Raw genomic sequence first — 25,209 nt, forward strand, 5'->3', positions numbered from 1 at the left:
CATTGCGAAGGAGAGCTTTTGTAATATGGCTAAGAAATATTTAAATGTGACTTGACTAGTGAATGATACAATAAGTAGATTTTTCTTATACTATCTTGGGTGTCCTTTGGAATAATTCTTATACAAAGTATTTTTTCAGGACTGCCATGTATGTAAAATATGAACTAGTTTTCTTTTTTGTGGTGTTATGAGATATTGGTGTAAATGATTTGAAATCAAGCTGCTTACAAAAATGCACTATTTCTGAATGTTCAGGAACCTTTTCAGTAGCCAGACGATTGAATAATGCTGTTTCTAGTAAGTGTACCTTATATATAAACTGACCATTTCATAAAAATCTTTATTTCTTTCCATAAAATGCTGAAATAGTATAACCTGAGCTGCTTTTTTTTTTTTTAAATGGAAAGTAGACTGAGATGCCAGGGGGGATGGGGATTTTCAGATATATGAATGAGTTCAATGAGGAATCATTCAGATACCCATTGTACTTAATACAACAGTGTACAGTCCTGCATATCTGACACAGGACTTCCTTAGTGTGTCCATACCATATGGAAAATAAGATAATATTCATAAATAGCTTTTGGGAAACAAATAAAGAGATGTATCGTTAGTGTTCTTATATCTAAGATTGCAGTCACTGCTGTTGTTGAGTCTTTTTCTGTAATGAAACTTTTAATAACCTGTTGAGGTGAAATGAAAGCTTGAAATTATTTTTTTCTCATCAGAAACAGTGAAATAGAGTAGCTAGAATATTTTTAAGGCTTTTGAATTAACACACCATTGTATTACAAGTTTAACCATAATTTAAACGTATTTGCTAATGTATATGATTCCTACTTGAAGGCAACTGAGATAATATGCATTTTGTTTGAAAACCTAATAAAATGGCTTCAATAATGGCCACAGGGGAATGCAGTAATTAATGAACTTGTGTAGAATTACATTTATCTGAACTTATTTGAGGTTTTCTCTCAGAAGAAATACATCATCTTAGAATTCCTTGTGAGAAATTGCTTTTTAAAGGTGGAAAAACCTCAAACTTTCTTAACAAAAAAAACCCAGCTGATTTTAGTAAGGCGTTTGTATCTGAACTTTTGTATCAATTGCAATGATTAGAAAACTGATTTACTAAAAAATTATTCAGATCCACGTAGGACTGCATGGCACTACATCAGTTTATTAGGTTTTCTGTCACATATAATCAAATGCCAGTGGTGCTTTTTGTAAAGCAGAGAGTAATATCCTTTTTATTTCATTGTGGTTTTTTTTCAGGGCTATCTTCCTGCAAATGTGGACCGAAGAGAAAGCACTTTAAAAAGAAAACGCAAAGAGTATTTTGCATTTGTTGAACAATACTATGACTCCAGAAATGATGAACATCACCAAGACACCTATAGACAGGTAGAACACCTTTTGAAGTGACTTCTGCCTACGGGTGCAGCTATTAGAAATGACTGCATGCTGTGACGCAGACAGAGATGCACAGGGTTCTTATTAGCAGTGAGGGCAGAGCCAGGCAGAGCTGAGCCCTCTTTTATTAACAGTTCTCAATTTATATGTTTACAGGTACAGGGCTGGATCAAGAGATTAGACAGCTTTTTCAAAAAATGTTATTCGAAACTTGCCACACTCATGTTGTGACTGTTTTCAGTCACGTTCCCATACATATCTTGTGGGCGGCGTTCTGACCCACTCATTCACATGCCCAGGCCCAACATTCACACATCGTACATATGGCGGCGGTTTTCTCACCTGAGATACCATTCTCACTGGCCTGGGCTATCACTCCTTACACTCATAGAAAACATACTTCTGTATAATCTGTCCAAGGCCTGTTAGCTGGAACTGCTGTTTCCACAACAGGACATCTGCTAAAGAACTTGTAGCAAACTTCAAAAACAATATATACGTTTTTTTCTCTATTTCCTTAATCTTCTTTGGTAGATAGCTCTCCAGTTACTTGTTTTCCCACATTCCAGAAGTGAAAATATGAAATATTTTGGTCTGAAATCCAAAATTAGTGGATTTCTTTTAATATTGGCTTTAGTCATGCCATGTGGTGCTGGCATTTGGTGTTGCCATGGTTTTCTGTTTAGGAATAGTAGGGTTTTCAAGCCTTTCATCTCCTGCTCAGACCCTCCTTCAAAGGAGTGAGAACAGTAAAGGGAAAGTATAGCAGTTACTGTTTCTTACAGGCTCCGTACTTCTGCTGAAGAAGTCAAAACTGTGTCTGATGTGCAATAAACATAGGCATGTCAAACTTTCTTGCCCGCCCAGATAAGCACATAACTTTTCTTCAAGTTTTGTATTAAAATGAATAGTTCGTATCACCATGTATAGATTAAGCAATCCTACTTTAGCCTTTCTTAGGGTAGAAGCTGCTGAGATCTTTCTTTCAGCTTCAAGCATGGTCTTTAGTAGCAGGAAGTATACATGATAGTGTCAACTGAATATGACTTTACAGAAGCAGTATTATATATTTACTCATAATTACCCTGAGGTAATGAGTATTGCCAATATGACTATAATTTGCAGTCAATCAAAATGTTATATAAGGATCCTAAAATGTGAAAACAAAGTTTATGTTTTTTATTTTGCCTTACTGATAGATTAACATAGTCTTAAAGATTTGGCTGTATGTTTTGAAATACAGTGAATCCATGTTATTCTAAAAATAGCATTACAATGGGATTGTAACTAATACTGTAAAACCATAGTGTAGTTTTAACTGTTGTGTTGTTTAAAAAGTGTACTGTTGGTTCCTCTTACAGTATTTTTTGTCTAATTAGATCCACATAGATATCCCACGCATGAGTCCTGAAGTTTTAAGGCTGCAGCCCAAAGTAACAGAGGTAAGAACATCTAAAGAATTTTTTTTTGAAATATTTTTTTTAATGAATCTGATATAATGGCATTGGTTATTAATTAATTTGACAACGCTTGCTATTTTGACTTCAGAACTAGCTTTTAAAAGTCAAAAGCCAAGGATATTTAAGTATAGACTAAGAATGTGTTACCATTCAGCTCAGGGCATGCAGCTAAACAGGAAACAACCACTTTCTTTTGCCTTTCCTGCCCTGGGGAGAAGGAAGGAAAAAGGAGGAAAGACTCATGGGTTGAAATGGAAACAGTTTTAATAGAACAATAATAGAGGAGTGAATAATAATGCAACTGTAAGAAAATACGCAAAGGTATGTAAAGGTTCGGAGCAATACTTGATTGCTGGAACGTGCGCTCCCAGCACTAGAAGGTGGATCCTGTGAGCACAGCGAGTCCAGTAAAACACTAAGATCCCAGCGGGCATAGGAAAGTCACGGGAGCTGGACCCCTCACAGACAGTGGCTGTTGAACAAGGGCCATCCGCAGCAATGTCCCACTTATATATGGAGCATAACATTCATGGTATGGAATATGTTGTTGATCAACCTGGATGTCAGTCTAGGTGCTATCCTGTTACCTCACACCTGTAGCAGGACAGTTGAGGAAGCCCTTTGTCCTCTTGGCAGCAGCCAAGACATCAATGAGTTCTTGCATTCTTTTAATGCTAAATCCCAAGCACTGGAAAGCTACTGGAAGAAAACATTAACTATCTCCCCGGGTGCTCTTTCATTCTTCTTAAAATAAATCCAAACCGAAAGAATTTAATCCCAAGGGGACTTTTCTTTGTAAAGTATATAGGTTGTAAATAGGACAGATGGTGTGAACCATCTTCTTTCAATCATGTCTCTTAATCCTTCAACTTATTCTTGTTTCTAACGGTTCTAGTTAGATCTTCAAATATACTTCTGTGTAAGTTCCATTGGTATTGTGTTAAAGCCACACAAAACATCTGATAGTTGGTTAGATGGTATGAGAAGTTAAATTCAGTTAAAAATCTTTCATTTGTTTTTCTACTTTTGCAATTATTTGTTTAATGTAAATGTTTCTCCACATGTGCTGGAGGAGTCAGTTTGGAGAAATAGCTTAGTACATTTTTTTTGAAAGAAAATGGTATAAGAATACTGCTTTCCATCTGCGTTCTGCACAGTGGTAGTTTACTTGGGCTTTTCTAGGGATGAATTGAAGAGTAAAGTAAGAAATGTAAAGGGACAAGAAGGGAAGCAATAGCAGCAAGAAATAAACTATTAAAGAAATTAATAAGATTGGTGTCCGCATTGTAGCTAGAAATGAGCCAGTAAATGAAATTAGAGATGAGTATTATTTAATGAAAAAACGGCTACAGAAAGAAGAACACTCAAATACCTGTAAGAGGCAAGAAATACTTGAACTGTATCAGCAATAGTCTCTTAAATAATTTGAAGATGTATTTGCATTCAACATGAAGTGGTGGTTTTTTGGGATTTTTTTTTTTTACTTGCATTGCATGATTAAACTGTTCTTAAGATTTCAGTGATGATCATCTGTTCTCACAGATGAATATGGCTGTGGTTCAGGTGTTGTCCTGGTTTCAGCTGGTATATTGTTAATTTTCTTCCTACTAGTTGGTGTAGTGCTGTGCAATGATTGTGTTTTTTGTGGTTCTTCGTTTGGGTGAATATACCCCCAAATAATGTTTTTTCCTCCCATGTTTTAATGAAGGAGAAATTAGCAGCTGTTTAACTTCTAATGGTTTAAGAGTTTATGTATATTCTTGTTTTTAAAGGGAGATTGAAAAGGACAAAGCACTTAAAATTGACTGCTAGGTGGTGTATTTATTTTGAAATTAGCTGAACAATTGTAAAAACAACTTTAAAATAGAAATTCCAGGTAAACATCTTCTGCAGAACACACTGCGTATGCTTTCTTTTAACCACATCATTTGGATGAGATGTCAAGTAGCTTAATACAAGTGATATCAAGACAGACAATGTTTGGAGAATATTTTGAAGTGTTATTTAGTAAAATAATGGGATTGTCAGATAGAAATAGAAATAGTAGGATCTTGGACTGGTTTTGTCTTTTATTGGCTTATGCATGAGACAAGATACATTTATATGACTGCTTTTAAGAGATGGTTAATATGTTTCTTTAGGCTAGATGCAAACTTGATAATAGTTTGTAGGAACACAACTTTGTATTTACCACAGATAATACAGTTAGAAATGCTATAGTAAAATTGTTTTGGTAAAGATGATATGGTCAAGGTTTTCCAACATTTGAAATGTGTTGTTTTTGTTAAATACTTATTGTATTGGGGAAACAGTCCTATAATAAGACATTGAAAAGTATTCAAGTTACAGGGTAGTTACAGGCCCTTTTGGTTGAATGATTAACTTAGAGCTAAAGAGTTTATTTGGGAATTTGGAGAGTATATTAATATGAAAAAGATATTAATGCAGTATTTTTAACAAGCATTCACAGTTGAAAGGAGATTTTTTTTTTTTAATAGCTGAATTATAATTAATCTGAAAATTGGCTGGTTTACTGAGAATGCTGACAATCAGTGCTCCCAGAATAAAACACTTCCCTTATTATTGCTTGGGAATAATTAAAATAAAAAGGAAATACTGCGTCTAGGTAACTTGTTGCTTGGTAAAATCTGGTATGCCAGTAGAACTCCAGTAGCAACTATTATTCAATGAAGTTTGATTCTGGCATGCAGTTTCAGTGAGTTTTGTGGGATCATTAAACATGTGAAATTATTTACGTCTTTTGCCCTTTTGGTTATCTTTTGGCAGGTAACGACATTGCTCAGGTACCATACTCATTTAATGTGACTTACTGAGATCTCATTTGGAAATATTTTTTTTATTATGTCAGGATTGTTTTCTTTTCTAGTTATTTGTTAAACTTGTCCAAAGGAATGTTTTTGTAATGCTTCATTAGAGAAGTGCATTTAAACATTGCCTTAAAATATCCTTTAAATCCCCTGTTTTTAGAACCTTGCTCTTGCAAGTAACAGAGAATTATTTCTGAAATTAATTTAGCCTGTTGCATACAGTCCAATATTCCTGCTTACCAGTCATACTTATGTCTCTTTGGTTTGAATGTTTAGTAAATTGGGGCACGTAACAATCGCAATTGAACCACATGAAACAGATGGACACGTTTCTCATCAGGGTGTTCAAGCCATTGTACAGCTTGATTGCTGCTGTTTCTTGTTTTAAAAACAACAACAAAAAAACCTACAAAACCCCAAAACAACCAAAGAACCCCCCCAAGCCCCAACATGACAAAACCCAGCCTCTTCTACCCCTTCCCCCGAATATCTATACTCTGTCCTACCCATCTTTCCTACTTCAACCCCTTTTTTTCTTCCCTAGTGAGTAGTAAGGAAATGGATGGAAAAATGATATAAAGGTTGGAGGAATGACATGTGACAGCTGATTTAAAACACACACACACAAAAGAGTAAAACAAATGTATATTTTAATGATATTCTATTGAGAGTGGGTTGTCTTGAGGTACAGAAGAATAAGAATGTGAGTGGGTAGCAGCAGTAAGTGGGATAAGGGGAAATCTGGGAAGATCCACCAGTACCCTGAACTTTACAGAGTTGCAGGATCTTCATGTGTTAGGTGTTTGTAGAGCCCCACTGCTCTCCTGATGAGCTGGGTGGGCTCCTGGGAGGATGGGCTGCCATGTCTTTGCCTTTGCTCTCTGTTGATCTAAGAGCGCCAAACCCAACTTGCTCGATGTCATCTTAGAAAGACGAGTGCAAATGGCATGGGAGGGTCATAACATCCAACTTCTCCCTTGTTTTTTCCTCTTGCTTTCTGAATATTTGAAGCTCTACCCTAGCATGGCCTCATCCCTTGTCCTCACAGGGGAAGGATCCCTTCTCCTCTCAGGGCTCAATGCAGATGGGCCCTTGCTTTGTTCGTAGAGCTGACCCATTTTAGACAGTGTGAAGATGTCACTGGGTCCAGATGAACAAAGGTCACCTTCCCTTTCTTGAGGTGAGATGGCTCTAAGAGCTATGAAGGAAAAAGGGAATCAGCGTATGGGTCACAGACAGGTTTCAAAAGGTGGCATAGTGTGCAAGATTGTTATGGTGGGTATTAAGATGTCTTTTTTGTACATATTTATTTTTGATACTGCAGAGATTTAGAATGATAGTACAGCTACTAGAAGAATATTACTTAGAATGAGGTGAAGAGATTGTAGGTGACGGAGTTGAAAAAATTGCCTGTCAAAAAATCAGCAACATAATACATGGATACATCTCTTAAAGTCTTCTGATTTTGATTTCCACATGTTGGTGTTCCAGGCTGTTTGTTCTTCTTGGTGGTATCTGAGTCTGTTCCCAAAGGGTTTTTCATTAGAGTTGATAAAGCTGTTTCAATTTCTTATCTGAACTTGGAATTTGATTTTTGTAATAAAATGCTTCATTTTAGATAAAGGTGTTTTGAACCTGATGTGTGGACAAAGCTCATTATATGTTCCTTTTGAAAATCAGTTTAAAGAGTTTGTTTATTTACGGGACTGTTATAGATTTGAGGAGGGAGGAAGAAAAGTTGGAGTGGAGACTTAAAGAACTGGAAATTAATAGTGGCCCTCAAAGAAGAGGAGAGAGGAGTTGGAGTCAAGTTCATTTTAAAGACTAATAACTGTAAATGTAGGTTTAATACATTTGATTAGTTGATGTGGAGTGGTCTGTAACTTATTAACAATTTCTACTTCATTTTTAACTGAGTTTTGTTGAAATGGATAGCACATGGCTGTGTATTTCCCATCTAAGCTTGCATTATGTGGGAGAAGTAATTTCAAGGGAACAACACAATTTAAAAATAGTTTATAAGTTTTTCCCAACTTTTTAATTTTTTTTTTCCTTGCTGCTTAGAGAAACAAAAAACAAATTTTCAAAAGCTTTCATGATTAAAGCTTTGGGGGTTTTTGAAGTTCCTCTGAGGTGGCTAAATTGCAAGAAATTGAGAATCTACATTGAAGCTAATGGATTCTTCTCTTTATATGAATATAGTTCTTACGGTTAGCATGAATGAAAGTTGAATTCAAAGAAGAATAATTGATTGGTAATGACATCTCATGAAATTTAGTGGTTCAAAGTAGAAAAGTAATTCCAATTTCTGTTGCCGGTTTGGAAATCAAGAAGGAAACCTTTTGGGAAAGTGACCTTTTTAATGAGTCCTATTTGAACACAACAATGAATGCTCTATAGAAACTTAAATCAGTCTGCCTTGCAGGTATGCAGTGCTCCTTTTTTTCAATTCAGAACAGTAAACGAAATTTTATGAAAATGGATAGGAAATTGAAAACACTATTTCAGTGTGTATTTGTTGAACTTTTGATTAGATGCTTTTGGGAATATTCAATCTGATGTGCCAATCACTGAGTAATACTTCCGGCTCAATAATATTAAAAAAACTACCTATACCCAAACAAAAAACCCAACCACAATCCACCTCTGCATATTAGTTTATGTACCTGGATTTTTAAAATGCTCTAAAATCCATAGGCATCTCATTTTGCAATGCAAACTAGGGATATTATCAAGTTTCTGAGGAAAGGGAAGGTGGGTGGTACAATTTTTGGGGTTATTTGGCTTGAGACGTTCCTTGATAGAGCTATTTTTGTAGTTTTTACAGTGGGTATTTTGATAGCCGTTATGTACTGAATTAGTGACTATTTTGTTTTCTCACTGTGCATATTTTGTAACCCCATCGCACTAGGAGGTTTTTGTTTAGCCTAGTGCATAACAGTATTCTACCTTTGGCAATTACTATTTAAATAGGTTTTTCTGGTCATCTTATATGTGTTTTCAAGAAAGTTGTTTATATTTGTAGTGTGTTAAAACATGTCCTTTATTTGAAGCTAAACACAGAAATGGTAACTGATGATACTGAAAATCTAATGTTCCTGAAACTAGAAATGGCGATGGACAGAAGCAGGAAGGATGGCTATGTATTACCTAACCTAGATAGCTTTGCAGTTTTCCAATAATAGGAAAAATATGACAAACTGTAATTTCATAAAGGTATAATTTTGTAAAATCTAAAAGCAAGCTGTAAATGGCAGAACTTAAGGTTTTTATCCAGTTGTGGATGATGAAACCCCACTGACTATTGCTGAATGGGCAGAGGTTGGTGTTTTTTCAGTTCAATATGCGTTGCATATTATAACACGTGGTGACAGGACTAGCCCCAAGAAGAATAAGCATCTTGGCTAATGAAATCAAGAGGGTTTTAGAGAGAATTTGCTAAATTGGATACCTTCCTTCCTGCCTAATCTTTGCCCCTAAACTGAAATAATACTGAGCAAAACCTGAATCTTAATTGTGGCTGTAATGGATCAGAAATGAGCCAAATTAAGGCTTGTGTTTCAGTGCCCACCAAAGCTTTTCATATTTATTGTTGTTGACAGTCTCTCTTGTGGTGTGGGTTTCCAGCATGTCAGGGAAACATAAATCCTGGAGATTAAGGAAAGCTGATTCACAAAAGAAGCCCATGGGAGAGGGGTGGGTGTTGATGTTTGGGACTCATTTTCAAAGCAGAATGTACAAATGTATCTCAGTTTTAGGCAGCTCGTGTGGAAGCCTGTGATGGGACTCTCAAGCACTCAGATGCGAGTTATATATGCTTAGACCTTTCCTTACTTGAAAGTGACTGTAAGAGGGTTTTTGATCTGAAGATTTTATTAAAACTGGAATAAGAATAGTGAATTTCTTAATCTAGCAAAAACCTGAAGTCAGATTGAATAAAAATAATACAGGCTTCATAAACTAAACTTCCTCTTCCCATTGCGTCCTTTCAGGGCTTTCTTGAAGCCTGAGCATTCATTGACTTCTGGGGTTGCAGCAAGCTCTGCCATCTCCTTGGGTCCTTACAATGTCTCTCCTTTTGTATTATTACATTATTGAGGTCTTAAGAGCAACATTATTGTTGCTCCTAAGAGCAACGTAGTCCTTTGGTTTGAGTTGTTCTACCTCTGTTCCAATTACCTGCCTTTGCATTCTGGTTTCTTGGGCAGACCTTCCAGGGAAAGAACACATGTTCTTTGCTTCAGAAAATTATACCTGATCAAGTACCTGTCATTTGGGCAAAGTACACAGCAGCTTTCACTCTGCTGCTTATTTACAGCATTTTAAAGACATGTAGTATGTTCAGAAGCAGATAATTAAGAGGAAATACAACTTTTAACAGACCTAAATTGTGTCAGAGATAAATTCGATGATTTTCCTGTCCTCTTGATGATCAGATATTTTTTGGCCCTAGGAGCTTTTGCAGATCCTAAGCAAGGTACAGCTTACAGAGTTGAGGGGTGAGGTTATGTGGTACAGCAGACAGTTGCCTTGTTTCTACATTTCCTGATTTATGTTTTCAGTTTGTTTTTAACCAGTATACATGCTTCTGAAGTCTAAACCCCCACACTGCAGCATTAGGCAAGCTTAACTATTATGGAATGTCTTTTTATGGGCACCTTATTAAAAAATCTAAGCTATTTCAAGTACTACTTTCTGTTATTTAGGAATAAATAGAATACTGTATTGATAAAACACTTCTTAAGAAGAGGTGGAAAATCATAGGAAGGTGATTTAATATTTTGGTCTCTTCAGGAAAGGAATTTTATGTTGTTGGAAAAGATCCAGTGAATATGTGATACTTTGCTGTAAAGACTGTAACTGAATTATATATTAGATTGGTTTTAACATTGTTAATACCCTGAAAATGCTTCTTTTTGAAGAAGCGAGAAGCTTACTTAGCACTGGAACTTAATTATGAATACCAGTGTTCATTTATGCTTTCATATGCTTATTTTTATTGTAGTAACTCTGATATTTAATTTATCCTTGTGTAATTTTCAAGTGTCTTGTTTAAAATGTGTTCCTCATTTGATAAATAATCTGATAGTTTCTTTAACTCTTTTTCAGATCTTTGAAAGAATTTTGTTTATCTGGGCAATACGTCATCCAGCCAGTGGATATGTTCAGGGCATCAATGATCTTGTTACTCCTTTTTTTGTAGTCTTCGTTTGTGAATATATAGGTAAGATTTATCTTAATACTAAATTATGGGTTGGTACTGATTTTGGAACAGCGTCATGATTTTAATCTGAGTAACAATTTGGATTAGCTAATCAAAGCATGATTTAATACATGAATTTTATAATTATAAGTCTGTGTAGTTCTATTTAAGTATATGCTGAGAAGCGTTCAGACTGTAAGTAGTCAATGGAGTTAAGGAATCTTTCAGGTTCTTATTCTAAACAACTCCCTCACCAACAAAAAGCAACCAAACAAAACCCTCTGTAGAAGTTGCAGACAGCATTCCTGTTTGTCCGAGCTGAAAGCGGAGGAAATAAGTACAATCTAGACTATTCATCTTGATTTCTAGATAAGTGTTTGCCACTCCTGATGCTCTTGTGCTCATAGGTGGTTGTAGTCTCCCTTTCTCTCTTTTGCTCTTCTAATTTTCCTTTTTTTATGGAAACTTTAAATTGTACATATAAAATGAGCAGCTGTTTAAAAACAAACAAACCCAACTTAACCCAACCAGCAACAACAAAAAAACCACCACACTAAAGAGAAAAAACCAAAATGCATCCAACAAGGAAAACTTTTACATGAGTTGTGGGAAAATTACAGGGAACCTATTGAATTGGATCTGTGGCTGAAAAAATGGCAACCTTGAATTAGGATCCGAAAATTAAGTCAGCAGTAATCAAGTTTCTCTGATTAAGAGCTTTGCTTTCCTAGGGCTCACAGCACTACTAACAATAGTAGCATGAACAGCTGTATTTTTGTTGTGTTTATGGCCTTATATGTGAATGTACTTTTTGAAAACTTTTGTTTGGCAAACTCTATTAGTTAAATGCTTGTCTTTTACTACAATATATTTCATATCTTTAATTTATATATTAGTATTTGAGTCTTAAACATTAAGAGTATGGCTTAACATTAACAATAATTTGTTAATAATTTGAGTATAACTATGGATATAAAAGGCAAGGTTAAATAGTAAAAGTGGCAGTGTTAATCTGCCTTGAATGAAAATTATTTTCCTTGTATTTCTGTTTGTCAAGCACACATACAATGGAAATGGACAATGATTATGTGTGAACTTGAACATTGTGTTGTCTGCCTACTTCAGTGCGGCTGTTGTATATAGTGGATTCTTCCTCCCTTCTCTATGCAAGACATGTGTTGGTGTCTTAATCCAGCCTGACTAGATGTAGTGAAGGACAGATTATCCTTGAGCAGATGATAGACTACCCGTTTACTCATTTGCATGGCAACACCTCTGTTGCTTTGTTCATTTTTTGTTTCAGAGGGGGACATTTCATTGCTAAGCAACTAATGAGAACTGCTGTGTTCTCCCTAATCATCTCTTAAATAGGGTAGAGGCCTACTCCTGAGAGTACTTGCACTTTCTGCCTTTTACTCCCTCATTTGACAGATAATGAAAATCTTCTTAATGATCCTACAACAGTAGGGTCTCTAGTAGACTTTAGGGTTGTTAATTGAAATAAGAAGTTCAAATGAGATGTGATTAGAGAATTGATATTCCACGTTAAATAGACCATTTAATTAATATGGTAAATAAGTTTGTCTTTACCACCAACTTACATTTAGGGACCCTGGTGATCATTAATGTGTTTGTCAGTATTTTTTGTATTGGAGAGCTTAAGTGTTCCAGTAGGTGTCCAGTGAAGAAAGACAAAACTCAAAAACTAACAACCATAAAAGATATTTTGCAACTGAAAATCTATGAATCTCAAAAACCTGTATTTTAAAAACTCATTTTTAAGCCAGTGTCTAAATAATAAATACTGAAATGAAGATATTGTCTTCAATATGTAGTAATGGTCCTGGCTAAGTGCTAACAGCAATTATTTCTCCCAGTGACATATAAAAACCTAAAGATTTCTCTTTAAATAGATTTTTTTTTTTTTTTATTTGAGTCTGTCCAATAAATTGAAGTTACACTGGGTGATGCATTCAAGTTAGAATGAACAAGAGTGTCCATTTTACTTAAACTTGAAATAGTGGTATTAAATTTGTGAAGTACCCTAGAAATCCTGAGATCTATAATAAAATTACGGACAGATTCAAAACTCGGTCTATGAATTGTGCTGAAGCAATTTAGGTAGAAATAAATGCAGAATTGCAGAAGTTTCTGAGCAAAAATAATTAAGGTAATAGTGAATACACTAATAATAGTGAATACACTAATAATAGTGAATACACTAATAATAGTGAATACACTAATAATGTTTACTCTACTAGTAGTCTGTATTTACCTTGTTTTTTTACTCCAGATCTTACTTCTTTCTCTGATTTTAAGTGAAAATTGGTTTATACCTTAAGTTATTTTATCTATTGTTTTCTTTAACTATTGATTTTTATATTTTTCTCAGTTTTTTTGAAACCTTTGTGTTGCCTTTCTGAGTCACGTCCTGATTCATGCCGTTGAATGTGATAATGCCTTTTATTTTAGGTTCTATAATAAAAGAGGTCTGAAAGGTTTATTAAAGAGTAATAATAAATCATTATCATTAGCAGTGCCATTAATAATCTGTGCTGATTTGATCATCTGTCAGTAAATCCTGATAGTGATTACACACAGTTGCAGTTTTGTCAAATATTCTGATGGGGGATTGAGTACATCTGCCACAGAAAGCCGTGTTTATTTTAGTTTTGTGACAACTGAGAGAGCCCTTAATCCTTGATTTTGCGTTGCAAGTGTGTGACATGTTTATTCTAGTGATGGGAGTGTTTGTGCTTTGCTAAAGACATCAAAAACCTTTTGGAGTAGTGGCGTTAAAGAACTTTTGAAGATACAAGTGACATCTGAAGAAGTGATAATTTACTTGCGCTGTAACATTTTGTTTCATTCAAATCTGAATGCCAAAAAGTAGGTTTGTGGGTCTTTTCTAAGTTCCAAAGTCATAGATGTTTTTATGGTTTAGTATGGATCAAGGTACCTCATTTTAGCGCATAGATTCACATAATTAGAAGAGGTTGAGTGACTAAATGTAGGAATTGAATATGTTAAATGTTGAGAGCATTCTTTCAACCTTTCCAGCAGTGTAGGTATGATGAAAGTGTAATTTGGTAATGTCTCATTAGTTCTCTACTCTGAAATAAAACCAGAACACTGTAACATTTTCAGCAAGATAAAACTTGGTTGTCAAACTAAGCCAGGAGAGGCACAACTGCAATTAAAGAAAATTTTGGAGGTAAATTTTGTAGGTACTGGCCCCTGCTCAAATACAGTGGACTCAGATTAGGATTTCTGGTCTAAATTAGGAAGAGGAGGAATTTAAGCCTTGGGTTTCTCATACAAGGTGATTGTGCAGGTCAATATCAACTCTTTTTTTCCCCATGAAAAATGCTAGATGTCAGTCTTACTCTGCCAGAATGTAACAGCTTCTTTGGAATTTCAAATGCTAGTGTACAAGAGAACTATTTTGTGCTTACATGTAACCTCCCACATGACATAGCACTGTTATAACGTGTTTTTAAAACAAATGCCTAGTTCCTTGTGGGACAGTTTTCTTGCAAACTCTGTGTCCTTGTAGGGTATTTATGTAGAAATTAATCTTGTCCATATAGATGAAATTCCAGAAGCATTTTTGGTGTTAAGGTACATAATGTCAGTGCTTACTGTTTGCTGATTTTATAGGGACAGGAACATTTTGCACTGGATTGCTAGTCCTGTGTCAAGTTGCCGCACACATTACTCTCTTTATACACCTTCCTGTTGCTCTGAGTTCCTGTTGATCTACATAATTTCCAAATATTAAGTTGTGCTGCACGCTTTCCTGTGGTTTCTTGTTAATGGAGTCGGCTACACTTCTCTGCATCTGCATTTCAGTAATTCACCAGGCCTTATGTGTATATTTAGAACTGCAGAGTGGACTTGGATTCATTCACCATCCAGAGAGATGAAAGCTCAAGAGAAGCACCATCATGATAAAGCTGCATGTCAGCCCATTGCCAAGTGGGATCAGCCCTGGCAGTGTTGGATCAAGAGGAAATTAATAGTTAATAGGAAGTCAAGGGCAGAAAACTAACACTGTTGCACTTTGTCATCTTATGTTGGATAAAGAATGTCAAGAAAAATTAAGCTGCTGAAGATGGGAATGGTGATTGAGATATTGGCTGCAACCTTCTTGCAGTAGAGGAGCTTGAGACAATTTGAGGATACTTACAAGAACCCATGAACTATAAACTTTGGGAAGAGGGGTCTTACCCTTGTAAGTGTTTTTCTTGTGATCTTAAATCTTTTTTGTAGAAGGCAACTTCTGTTACCTGTTGTTTTCATAAACTGATACTGGCATGACTTTAAGGAATAGTTATATTCCATGCTCAAATCTTAATGGGATTGGGGTGAGATTAAGTCCCAGGCCAGTGTTTCTGTGACAACTAAGTTTTTTTGGTCCTGGAAAAGCCAGTCTGTCTCTAGCTCCCTCGCTTCCCTTTCTTTCCATTCCCTCACATGTCACAGGAAGTCTCCCTGTCCTTAAAATGAAATTTCATACTGGTTATTGCCTTCTTTTCTTCCTTTTCAGCATATCTTCTGCAAATTCGATTTAAAACTATTTGAGGTTATTTTTTGGTTTGTTTTTGTTTTCCTCTGTAGTTTGTTGAATGCTATATCTAAAATTATTTCCGTAGTATAGCTGGAGTAATGTTTCAGAGCATTGTGTCATGGCTGTATCTGAGGTAATTCGTCACTGTTTATAAAAGATGAAAAAGTTATCAATTTAGTAGAGGTTTCTTTTTCAGAAAGAGTTGTAGTTTATATACAATAAGTAGATTTGTTTTCTGAATTTGTGAAATTCATTAAAGTTGAATTTCAGAATGATGAAGCATAAGCCAGAGAGCACTGAGTAGTAACCCACTGACTCCAGAGGGCTGCTTGAAGACTTTTCCAATACTTCCAGGGTTAGAAGCTAAAATTTTGTTTAGCATGTATTATTTCCTTTACAAGACCAAGGTGAAGTCTTGAGATTAGTCCTGCTGTCAAATACCCAGGCCTTTCTTATTCAGTTCCACCAGTTCAGTTGGAGTATTTGGAAAATTATGAGTAGGGGTCATGCATTGGGGTTTTGAGGAGATAAAGTGGAAAAGATTTAATATATCTGTAGTTCTTCTACTTAGAAGATACTGAGTGAAACTGAGGGAGTGACAAATTGTTTTGATAAAATGGAAGTTGAACAAGGAGCTATAACTAGATTAACTGGATGCTTCTCTGCTTCCCAGGCCCCTTATGTGTTTGGAGACTGATAAAATCATCCCTGTTGTCTTCTGGTTTAACAGGAAAGAAACACTGAAAAATCTCCTAGGGTAGCATACCCAGAAATGTGAGGGATTTCTTCAGTTAGGGAGATACAAAGATTTTATTTGCGATTTTATGCTTTTGAACTTCTCTGATAATTTTAGCATTATATTTTGTAAAAAACTTTATTTTAATGCTTTTTTGTTCAAATGAATACATGTTTTTGAACAATATTGTATTAATGTTTTTACTTACACATTTGTTTGAAATGATTTATGAAACTTCTACAAATCAAATCCACATAAAAGCACCAACATAAAGCATAACTGACATTCTAACGTTTTCTTGCAAGTTGTAAAAGTATGAAGAAAAGATTTTCTCAGTTTTAAAACCACTGTAAAAATTGCATGGAAAAAATATTCAAAATAATTAAAATCAGTCTTCTATCACATGAAAATTCAATGTCACAAGTTTCATTTGATCACAATAAATTTTCTCTCCTCAATGCAAATCACCAGTAATGTAGTTTTAACATACAGAAGTGTATATCAGTATTTCCATGATGTTTTACAGTAATACTCATGCCATCAGTGCAGTTGACCAAAATTCTCATAAACATGAACAATAGTCCATGAAATATTCTTTGGAGAACTGGAATATTATTATCAATGTGATTTGGGTGGGCAAGAAATGAAGAAAGCTTAAACAAAAGTCTTTTGAATTAAAGTCTTAAAAATACTGAAGACCCAATTCCATCTTCTACATAAGTCCAGAAGACATTAAATGGATTCCTCTGTGAAAGTTCTGCAACAGAGATGAGCCGCTCAGTGATCTGAAACTTTTGACTTACCTGTCAATTGCCTTTAAAGAACTCCTAGCTTTGTCATACTATGAAACGGTATATATGTACATATATGTAAAACTATATCATGATGCGGCTGTTTTTCAGAATGATCTCACCTTGCTGTGAAATAACCACTGTTCACTTTTCCATTTTCTAGAAATATGTTCCCCTGCTCTCGCCCTTTTGATGCGCCAATCTATTGTCTAGTGAAAGTATTTTGACAGTTGTGCAGAGTAGCTGAGGAGAGGGAGGACTCTGAGTAAGAGTGTTTTAATTTACTTTTACACACGGATTCCTGCTTTAGACCATGGAAAAGGTGAAGAAGGTCCACAACTAAGTGGAGCTGTCTTGTGCCCATCCGCAGTGCTGAGGACTCGGTACTTCTGTACCAGCCTTGTGTGCTGGGTGACAGTGCTGGTTCTAATTGCAGTGGGAAAGCAGCTGGAAATGATAGATGCTTAAAGAGGGTCTGTCAAGGTGTTTCCGAACTCATCAGTAAATAGACTCTGTTGAACTAAATAATTTTATGCTGTTTGTTTCTTATGATTTACCTTGTTGTACGTTATTTAGGAGCTCCCTGAGACCCTCTTACAGGTCTAATTTCCTCCTTACACTGTTGTTTTATACCACCTATGAGATTCCTCAGTTGGAATTCCAACATTCATTTCATGCGGAAAGTACTAATTGCCCTATTTTTAAGTCACTGCAATTTTTTGACTCTGTTTATAGCCCTGGTATAAGTGATATTTGTGAAGAAGTGGTGTATTCTGAGAATTTGTAATGACTTTAAAATACATGCATATCCCTCTGTAATTCAGAAAGTGTTTTTTCTTTTTCTAATTTAAATATTTTTTGATTGTTGTATTGATTAAAACGACAAAGCTCCAGGTAAATTACATTGCATCAAAGGAGATAAAAATACAGATCTAAATTTTGGTGCTTTAAAAAACTCTTGGCACTCTTTTGAAGCATTTTACTAGATTGTATTTTTGAATTGTTCATTTGCTTTTATATATGTCGCACTTAAGAAAAATGAACCATTCACAATGTCTGAGTACTTTCCTTTATTAATGTATAATGTAGTTTTTCAGGCCTAATTGGGCAAAGAAATCTTAGTATTTTATATCCTTCTATCCACTTTAATCAAGACTGAGAATCCATGTGAGAATAACTAGCAGTGAATTGTTTGAATTGTTCGTCAGCTAGCAGTGCATGCCATAGTGTACTCCTGTGTCTAGGGCTGATTAATAAAGCAGTATATTTGGAGGCATTGCAAACAGAATTATAAGGAAAACATGGAGAGTATTAAGAGGACATCTCATGCTTCATTTATGAAGGGTTAGGCAATGAGAGAGCATGAAGGAGGGCAAATGCCTGCAGGACTTGTGGAATGGGGGAGAATTGATTAATGGGGGCCAGTGAACTATAAATTACCTTTAATATTTTTATTTTTGTGCGTGTGTTTGCATATTCATTTTAATTATTAACCTGGACAAATTTCATCCTTATCTTTCAGAATTACTTGTTGAAATATCATTTTTTTTAGTTTCACTTTGGTTAATTCTGTAGTGAATACTTTGTTCTGGCTTAGAGTTATAGAACTATTTCAATTAATGAAATGTAGTTATAGTAGTCAAAGCCCTAATGACTATAGCCGAGCTTTACCCAGGTATGCACTTTGTGTGTGGTTTGCCAGCAGTAGAGTTTTATTTCCTGCTGTTTTTCTCTAGTTGCTTAACCTGCTGGAAGTCAGTAGTAGCATTTGGTATCAAACATATGAGTGAATTTGTCTGCATAAGCTCTCTTAGCCTGCTTTGGTCAAAATGAGGTGATTTACTTATTTAATTAGCGGATTTTTAGCTAATTGTACCAACCCAATTAGTGCTGCTGGCATTTCTTGGAGTAAAGTAACCTTCAGAAGGTGTTAATAATGAGCAGCTGAGCACACATCTACAAGTAACTATTTGGTGTAATTGGGTGATGGTATATTGCTGCATATATTTGAGTCGTTAATGTATTTGATTCCCAGCAAGGGCTTGGAACTGTGGGAGCTGGATTACACTGTGCTGTAGAATTCATCTTCTTTCAGATCCTATTTGCTGTTTGTAGAGGTCAATGCACTCTGCCTGGCCTGGCTTCATTTCACTGCTCTTTAACAGTGGGGCTGCATAACTGAGTATTTCCAAATTGGTTTTAGTTGGACGGAAAAGGGTTTGCTTGCCATGTGCTTAGACTGCACAGCTGAACCAGGGCTTGCTGCTGTAAACATGGGTGGCTTTGCTTTGTCATTCCCAACCCCAAATACACGTTCTTGTCCTCTCTTTTTGGCCAGCATTGGCTTTTCTCTGGCACAGTGGATCAGTTCAGCTAAACTGGCAGGAAATTAGTGCCCTAATAAAATAAAAAGTTTAATTTTCAGCTCTGACCTCGGGGATCAGAGATGAATGTCAGTTCTGGTGTGGGGATAGGAGTGTGGGAGGGAGGGAGGGAGTAGTAAGATTTAAGTCTAATACCAGGTAGCTCTTAAACTGCTTTAGCTGTATTATTAAACTGCACCCTTGAGATAAGTCTTTGTGAATTCTACCTTTTTTTCACTTTGGAAGTTAGGGAACACTTATGAAAGTATCTCAACAGACGGAAGTAGGGTATGGTAACTTGCTTTTCTAGTGTTTTTACTTTCTAATATTGTCTTGAATCGCCATGATTTCTTATAATAGTACAATTTTACAAAATCAGTCCTTCGCTACCTCTGTGTTTGAGTTTTGATTTCACTCTTTTCAATATACCATCCAATTTCCAAGCTAATTATCTGAAATGTTGGATGCATGGTTGCAGCCAATAGACTTCTTGGAGAAAGATTCGAGACTGACTGAACAAGTTTTCATCAAGTTACCAGTCTCAACTTTAATGCTAGCTTATTAAAAAAAAACTTTTTTAGGCTGTGTTGCCTTTCTCTGCTTATCATATGTGTAATTGTTTTTAACGTTACTTCTGTCATGTTTTCTGTACTCTGAATGTTTTTTAAAGTAGTTTCATAGACCTTTATAACCAAATTTGTATCATATTGATGGGTTGGAGAAAATAACATCTTCATGACTCCCATTGAAACAAAATTAAGTTGTTGAAAATCCATTAGCGTAACCACACAAATTGCAAAATGGAAATTCTTATTCTCATGAACTGGCATGTATTGCATGTTTGAATAAAGTGTGGGCTGTGATAAAATGTTGTCTTTAGTTTCATTACAGGAGTAGTGATAGTCCTGAGCATTTAGCTTATAAATGTGTGTTAGTAGAGAAAGTAGGATGTATCCTCAGCTTTACTATCTGCTAGGGAAAAGATAACTTATTTTAACTAAAATATTTCTGTGGATACTTTTAAAAAGGTTTCTATCTATTTGAAGTGGAAGATGTCTAATTAAAGTTAGATTTCTCTGGCTGCCGCTAGCAATTGCTGTCAGAAGTGAAAAAGAGATATTAAGATTATCCTAGTTAGTATATCTAACAGCTTAATTGCCTGTTATTTTTAGTTCTCTGAGAGAAAATTAGTATTTTGAGTAACGGTATTAATTGCTCATAGGGTCTTATGTGTTTGTGTTTTTTTTAAAGAAAAGGAAATTAAAAAAACCCCAAACCCTGAAACTTTAGGTCTATTAGACTTTCAAATGTTTTTAAATTTTTAAATAGTCCTCAATGAAAGGACAATACATAACTAAAGCATAGATTCTTGCGTGTTAATGCTAAATGGAAGAGCAAAACCAAAACAGTACGTGAATTATATGCCTGTGGGGGAAGAAAATCATTAACAGGGAGTCTGTTTTGTGTTGATATGAAGCTTAAAATATTTGCAATTTTATATGTTAGTAGAGTTAGAGATGTCAGGATTCAGCTCACAAAGCCAAAGCACCAGGTGTGTTTTAAGTCCTATGACATAGGGGAGGAAAAGCTCAAAACCCAGAGCCTGTTGGAAAATAAAGTAATAATACTTCACTTTTACTAGTATATGAACTTCTCTGTTGTATTTATCTCTAACTATCACTGCATCTAATTTGAAACAGTTTGCTTTCTGTTTTCAAAGTGTAAAGTAAACTCTACTAAATCTTAAAACAATTGTTGCATCATTTTAGAACATTACTATTTGCAATCTAGATATTCATGGTACTTTTTGACTAATTGAAAAATTTTTCAGGTAATGCTTTCTCTGAGTTTTATATTTCTGAACTGTTATATATTCAAGATACTTTTGTGGGCAAATTATCAAAATATAATTCAAGATGAGAGTTTGGTTTAAATTTTTTCTCATGAGCTTTTGATAAATAAGAGAGGTATGTATTTACTGAAGTTGTTTTTCCTTTTACTTTGGAAAGTATTTGCTCTGTTCCTTGGTATTATACTAGTTTCACAATGTCCTGAAACAAACTAAAATAATATATTTGTCTAAAACCCATTCTTCATTATAATCTCCCTGATTTATCTGATGCAATTTGAGCCAATTTTTATAAATATAGACGAGTAAAAAGAAAGATACTTTCAGCTGTTTTGAAAGCTATTAGTAACTTTTGTTGTTCAGAGTCAAATTAAATATGGTTATACGAGCAAGAGAAAAGTTAGACAAAATGGTAAGTAGTAGATTTGTACGAAGAGTATGCTTGAGGTTACTTGGGTACTTCAGATTTAAAAAGGTAAATGGTTTCTTGCAAATACACCTTCACAGGAAAACAATTTTACACTAATATGTAGCTTTTTCTTTCTTTCTTTGGGAGAAGAGAGAATAAAAATCTGTGATCCCCACACCCTTTCCCTTTCCCTAAAAGGAAGGGACTTTCATGTAATTAAAGAGAAAATATCTGAGTGGTTCAGACTTGTCATATTAGAAAATGCTCTTCTATTTCTGGAGTAGCATCAATGTACAAAGTTGGTGTGCTCTGAGTCCCAAAGCTGTCACTTTAACCTACCTAAATAAGTATTTCAAAGCAGTGATATATCTAATTATCATACTACAGTATCTTCATTGAAAGTGGAGTAAGGGACAGTTTCTGTATTTTTGATATGTGTTCTGGTGACAAGCTTTAAAAAAAAAGAAGTATCTGAAGGGATTAAGAAAGATTGACTATGGATAAAAGCTGTAAGAGCAACTGTTGAAGAAACAAACACTACCTCAAAGATTAAAATAAGTGTCAGATGGAGGATTTATCAGACTTAACAATTTCTGTTGGCTGGAAGTAATTACTTCCAGGTACCACTGCTTGAATTCATTGTTTTTATCTTAAAAATGCTGCTGTATGTAACTGGTTTTCTTGTTAAATAGAGAATTAAATGAAAATATTTGATCTTAGTTGGCATAAGATAGTAACTGAAAAAATGACAATTACCATTTCATTTTTTTGAATCGTTTATGTCCGCAGGCATAGAATTACCTTCATTTTCTTACTCTTCCTAACATAATATCTTGTTGTAGTACAAAAAGTCTTATTTCTCTTAGCGCAAAAATAACCAGATTCCGTTTCCTTAATTTTAACATCTTCCTGTTATCTGTTCTTCTGTTCTGTGCATTATTGTGGCTGGAGGTATCTGCAGGTGGGGTTTGAGGTTTTGGGTTGTGTGGTGTGTAGTTACGTTACAATGTATGGCCCCACCTCCATTTATTGTTCATAATAAAGCTGTAGTGTAAAGGCTTTTTTGAAAAGCAGAATCAAAATATGAAAATGGAAAGGAATTTATGAGCCCAGGAAGTTTCAGATGACTATTGTGGCTTTTCTCTTTAGAGGAACAGCAAGGTAGGGACTTGAAGAAATGTTTATTACTAACTTTAAATGATATTGGTGCAAGGAAGCCGATCAGAGTCAGAAAGTCTGACAGGGGTGTGAAGGGATGCTCTGATGTGTCACCCTGAAGCACAAGGGAGCTGTATGGGTTCTTCCTTGGATGTTTCCTATGAAGAAATGTTCCAGACCCTCTCTTATGGACAGAATCACAGGAATTCTTTTAAGTTTTGCTGTAAGAGATGTATGGAACAAATCCCTAAATTAATAAGAAATTTCTGAGGTAAATGGGACTAATAAAAAAATTTATAACAAAATTAATCTTTCTGTAATATGGTAATATCTCTTTGTAGACCATGAAAGCAGCTTTTGTGTCTGCAAACTTGTCTTGTATTCTTCTCCCTAATAAAAGAGCTTGTGTGACAAGATATCTGTTCATCCTGCAAACCCTGCTTTGCTGCTTTAAACACACTGAGAGATTTATCCAGGTTGAGTTACTCAGTGTGCAGCCTTCTGTGTTTTACTAGAGGAAGTCTTCAAGACTTAACTTTCTTTAATTTAATTTTATATCATGTTTAAACACATGAGTTATAAATATGCTGAGTTAACTTAATTATACTACTATGACCTCTATTTCTGCTGACTGGTGAGCAGAATTGCTTCTTAGACTGCAAGTTGTTTCTGCTGTCTCTCTTCTTCCTGAAAGTTTATTCCACATCATTTTACTGCTACCAGGCATTTCTGTTCTCTCCAAGAAAGTCTGTGAGGCCATAACAATCACTCTATTTTCCATGCAATTTTTATTTTAAAGCAGTGTTTTCTGTGAAGCTGGTGATACTCTACAACAGGCTGCCCAGAGAAGCTGTGGATGCCCCATCCCTGACAGTGTTCAAGGTCAGGTTGGATAAGGCTGTGAGCAGCCTGGTCTAGTGGAAGGCGTCCCTGGTCATTGCAGAGGGTTGGAACTAGATGATATTTAAAATCCCTTTCAACCCAAACCATCCTCTGATTCTATACTGTTGTTCAGGTGGAGATCCGTGATTCTGCTTGTGTTCTGCTTTAAATACCTTGGGTAGTTTAGAGGCTTAATATGGATTTTTTTTGTTTTCTGGCCTACAGTTATGGGTCTAACTGTACTCCTATCTTAAATATTATTTTACATTTTCATAAGAAAAAACAAGCTCAAAAATTTGCTGGTTGTAGTCAGAATATATGTCAGAACTAGTCTTCCTGTTGATTTCTAAGTATTTCAGGCTTTCAGATTTGTCTGCTAAATCACTGTATGTTTGTATTATTCAAGTATTTACATCTAGCTCTTCTTTTTGGTGGTGTTTTGTTTGTGTTTTTTTTTGTTGTTTTTGTTTGGTGGTTTTGTTTGTGTTTTTGTTTTGTGTTCTTCTCTCTGAGCTGTGCTAAAGAGCTCTTCAGGAAAAAGGGTTTTTATTCCCCACGTATGCAAAAAAAAAATCTGCTACCAAAAGTCATATTGTAATACACAGACCAATGTGTTTAAGTGTATAAATATGATTACTGATGTGGATTTTAATTATTTTAAAAGTTTTTGCATTTGTATGTGTATTTGTATTTTTTTTAAATTCATCTATCTAAAGAAGACATGATGCTTAAAGCACACTCTCATAATTTAAAAAATTAAATGAATTTGATAATATGAATGTTACCTTAATAATATATTTCTGTGAAGTTTGATATACCTTTTGTGGTTTATATTGTCTCAGTTTTGAAGGCAATTAAACTAATAGACTTGCATTGTGAGGAAGTCTTGAGAGATTAGTGAAAGGTGTTTTATTTGAAACTACAAGCTGGAAATCTTGGGTCATGGCAATAATTGGAAAACAAGATCTTGAATTATGGTAGGAACAATAAATTAAATTGAAGAGAAACCAAAAGATTTCTGCAGGTGTAAAAATGAAAGAACTGTGAAGAACGCAAAACTTAATTACAATTAATGTAACTAGGGGAGAGACAAGTATTCCAAAGGGAGCTGCATATTTTAGTTCTGGCTTGTGCGTTTGTTTTACTCTCCCCATGGTTTCCATACAGTTATAATGAATGTTCATCTTTCTATAGTGAAGCAGCACAGAGGTGGTTGTACTTTTAGATCTAAATCTTCTCGAGCATGCTTTCCAGCAGACTGGGAAATTACTTTAATGGCTTTTGGCATCTAAATATCCCGACTATATGTGTTTATTAGGAAGTAACTCACAGGAAGAAAAGCTAAAAGAGAAAAAATTACTTTAGTAATGATAACATGCTGTACAAATGTCAGGGACGTAACATTCAAATACTGTTGTATAGATCAGTAGCATCTCAAGCTCTAAGAGGAGGTTTTCAACATAGGTGTATCAGCACTCTAAACATAGTTGTAAACAGCTTTTCTTGTCTTATTTTCAGTGAGATGTGTGGTTAGTTACAGATTTCAA

At 35.1% G+C, this 25,209-nt stretch overlaps 1 protein-coding gene across 3 annotated transcripts in view; it reads left to right on the plus strand.

Annotated features, from left to right (window-relative positions):
- The window catches only part of TBC1D22A (TBC1 domain family member 22A), a 164,011-nt gene that overhangs the window by 29,199 nt on the left and 109,603 nt on the right, over positions 1-25,209 (plus strand). For all 3 annotated transcript variants that reach the window (XR_013922065.1, XM_080343458.1, XM_080343459.1), the window contains exons 6-8: positions 1,276-1,404; positions 2,793-2,855; positions 10,811-10,925. Coding sequence is in view for 2 of the 3 variants with exons in the window: in XM_080343458.1 (XP_080199584.1) it covers positions 1,276-1,404; positions 2,793-2,855; positions 10,811-10,925 (307 nt within the window). In the remaining variant the exon portion in view is untranslated. The remainder of the gene's footprint in view (positions 1-1,275; positions 1,405-2,792; positions 2,856-10,810; positions 10,926-25,209) is intronic.

This window comes from Nesoenas mayeri (assembly GCF_963082525.1).
Source record: "Nesoenas mayeri genome assembly, chromosome: 1".
Classification (NCBI taxonomy): domain Eukaryota; kingdom Metazoa; phylum Chordata; class Aves; order Columbiformes; family Columbidae; genus Nesoenas; species Nesoenas mayeri.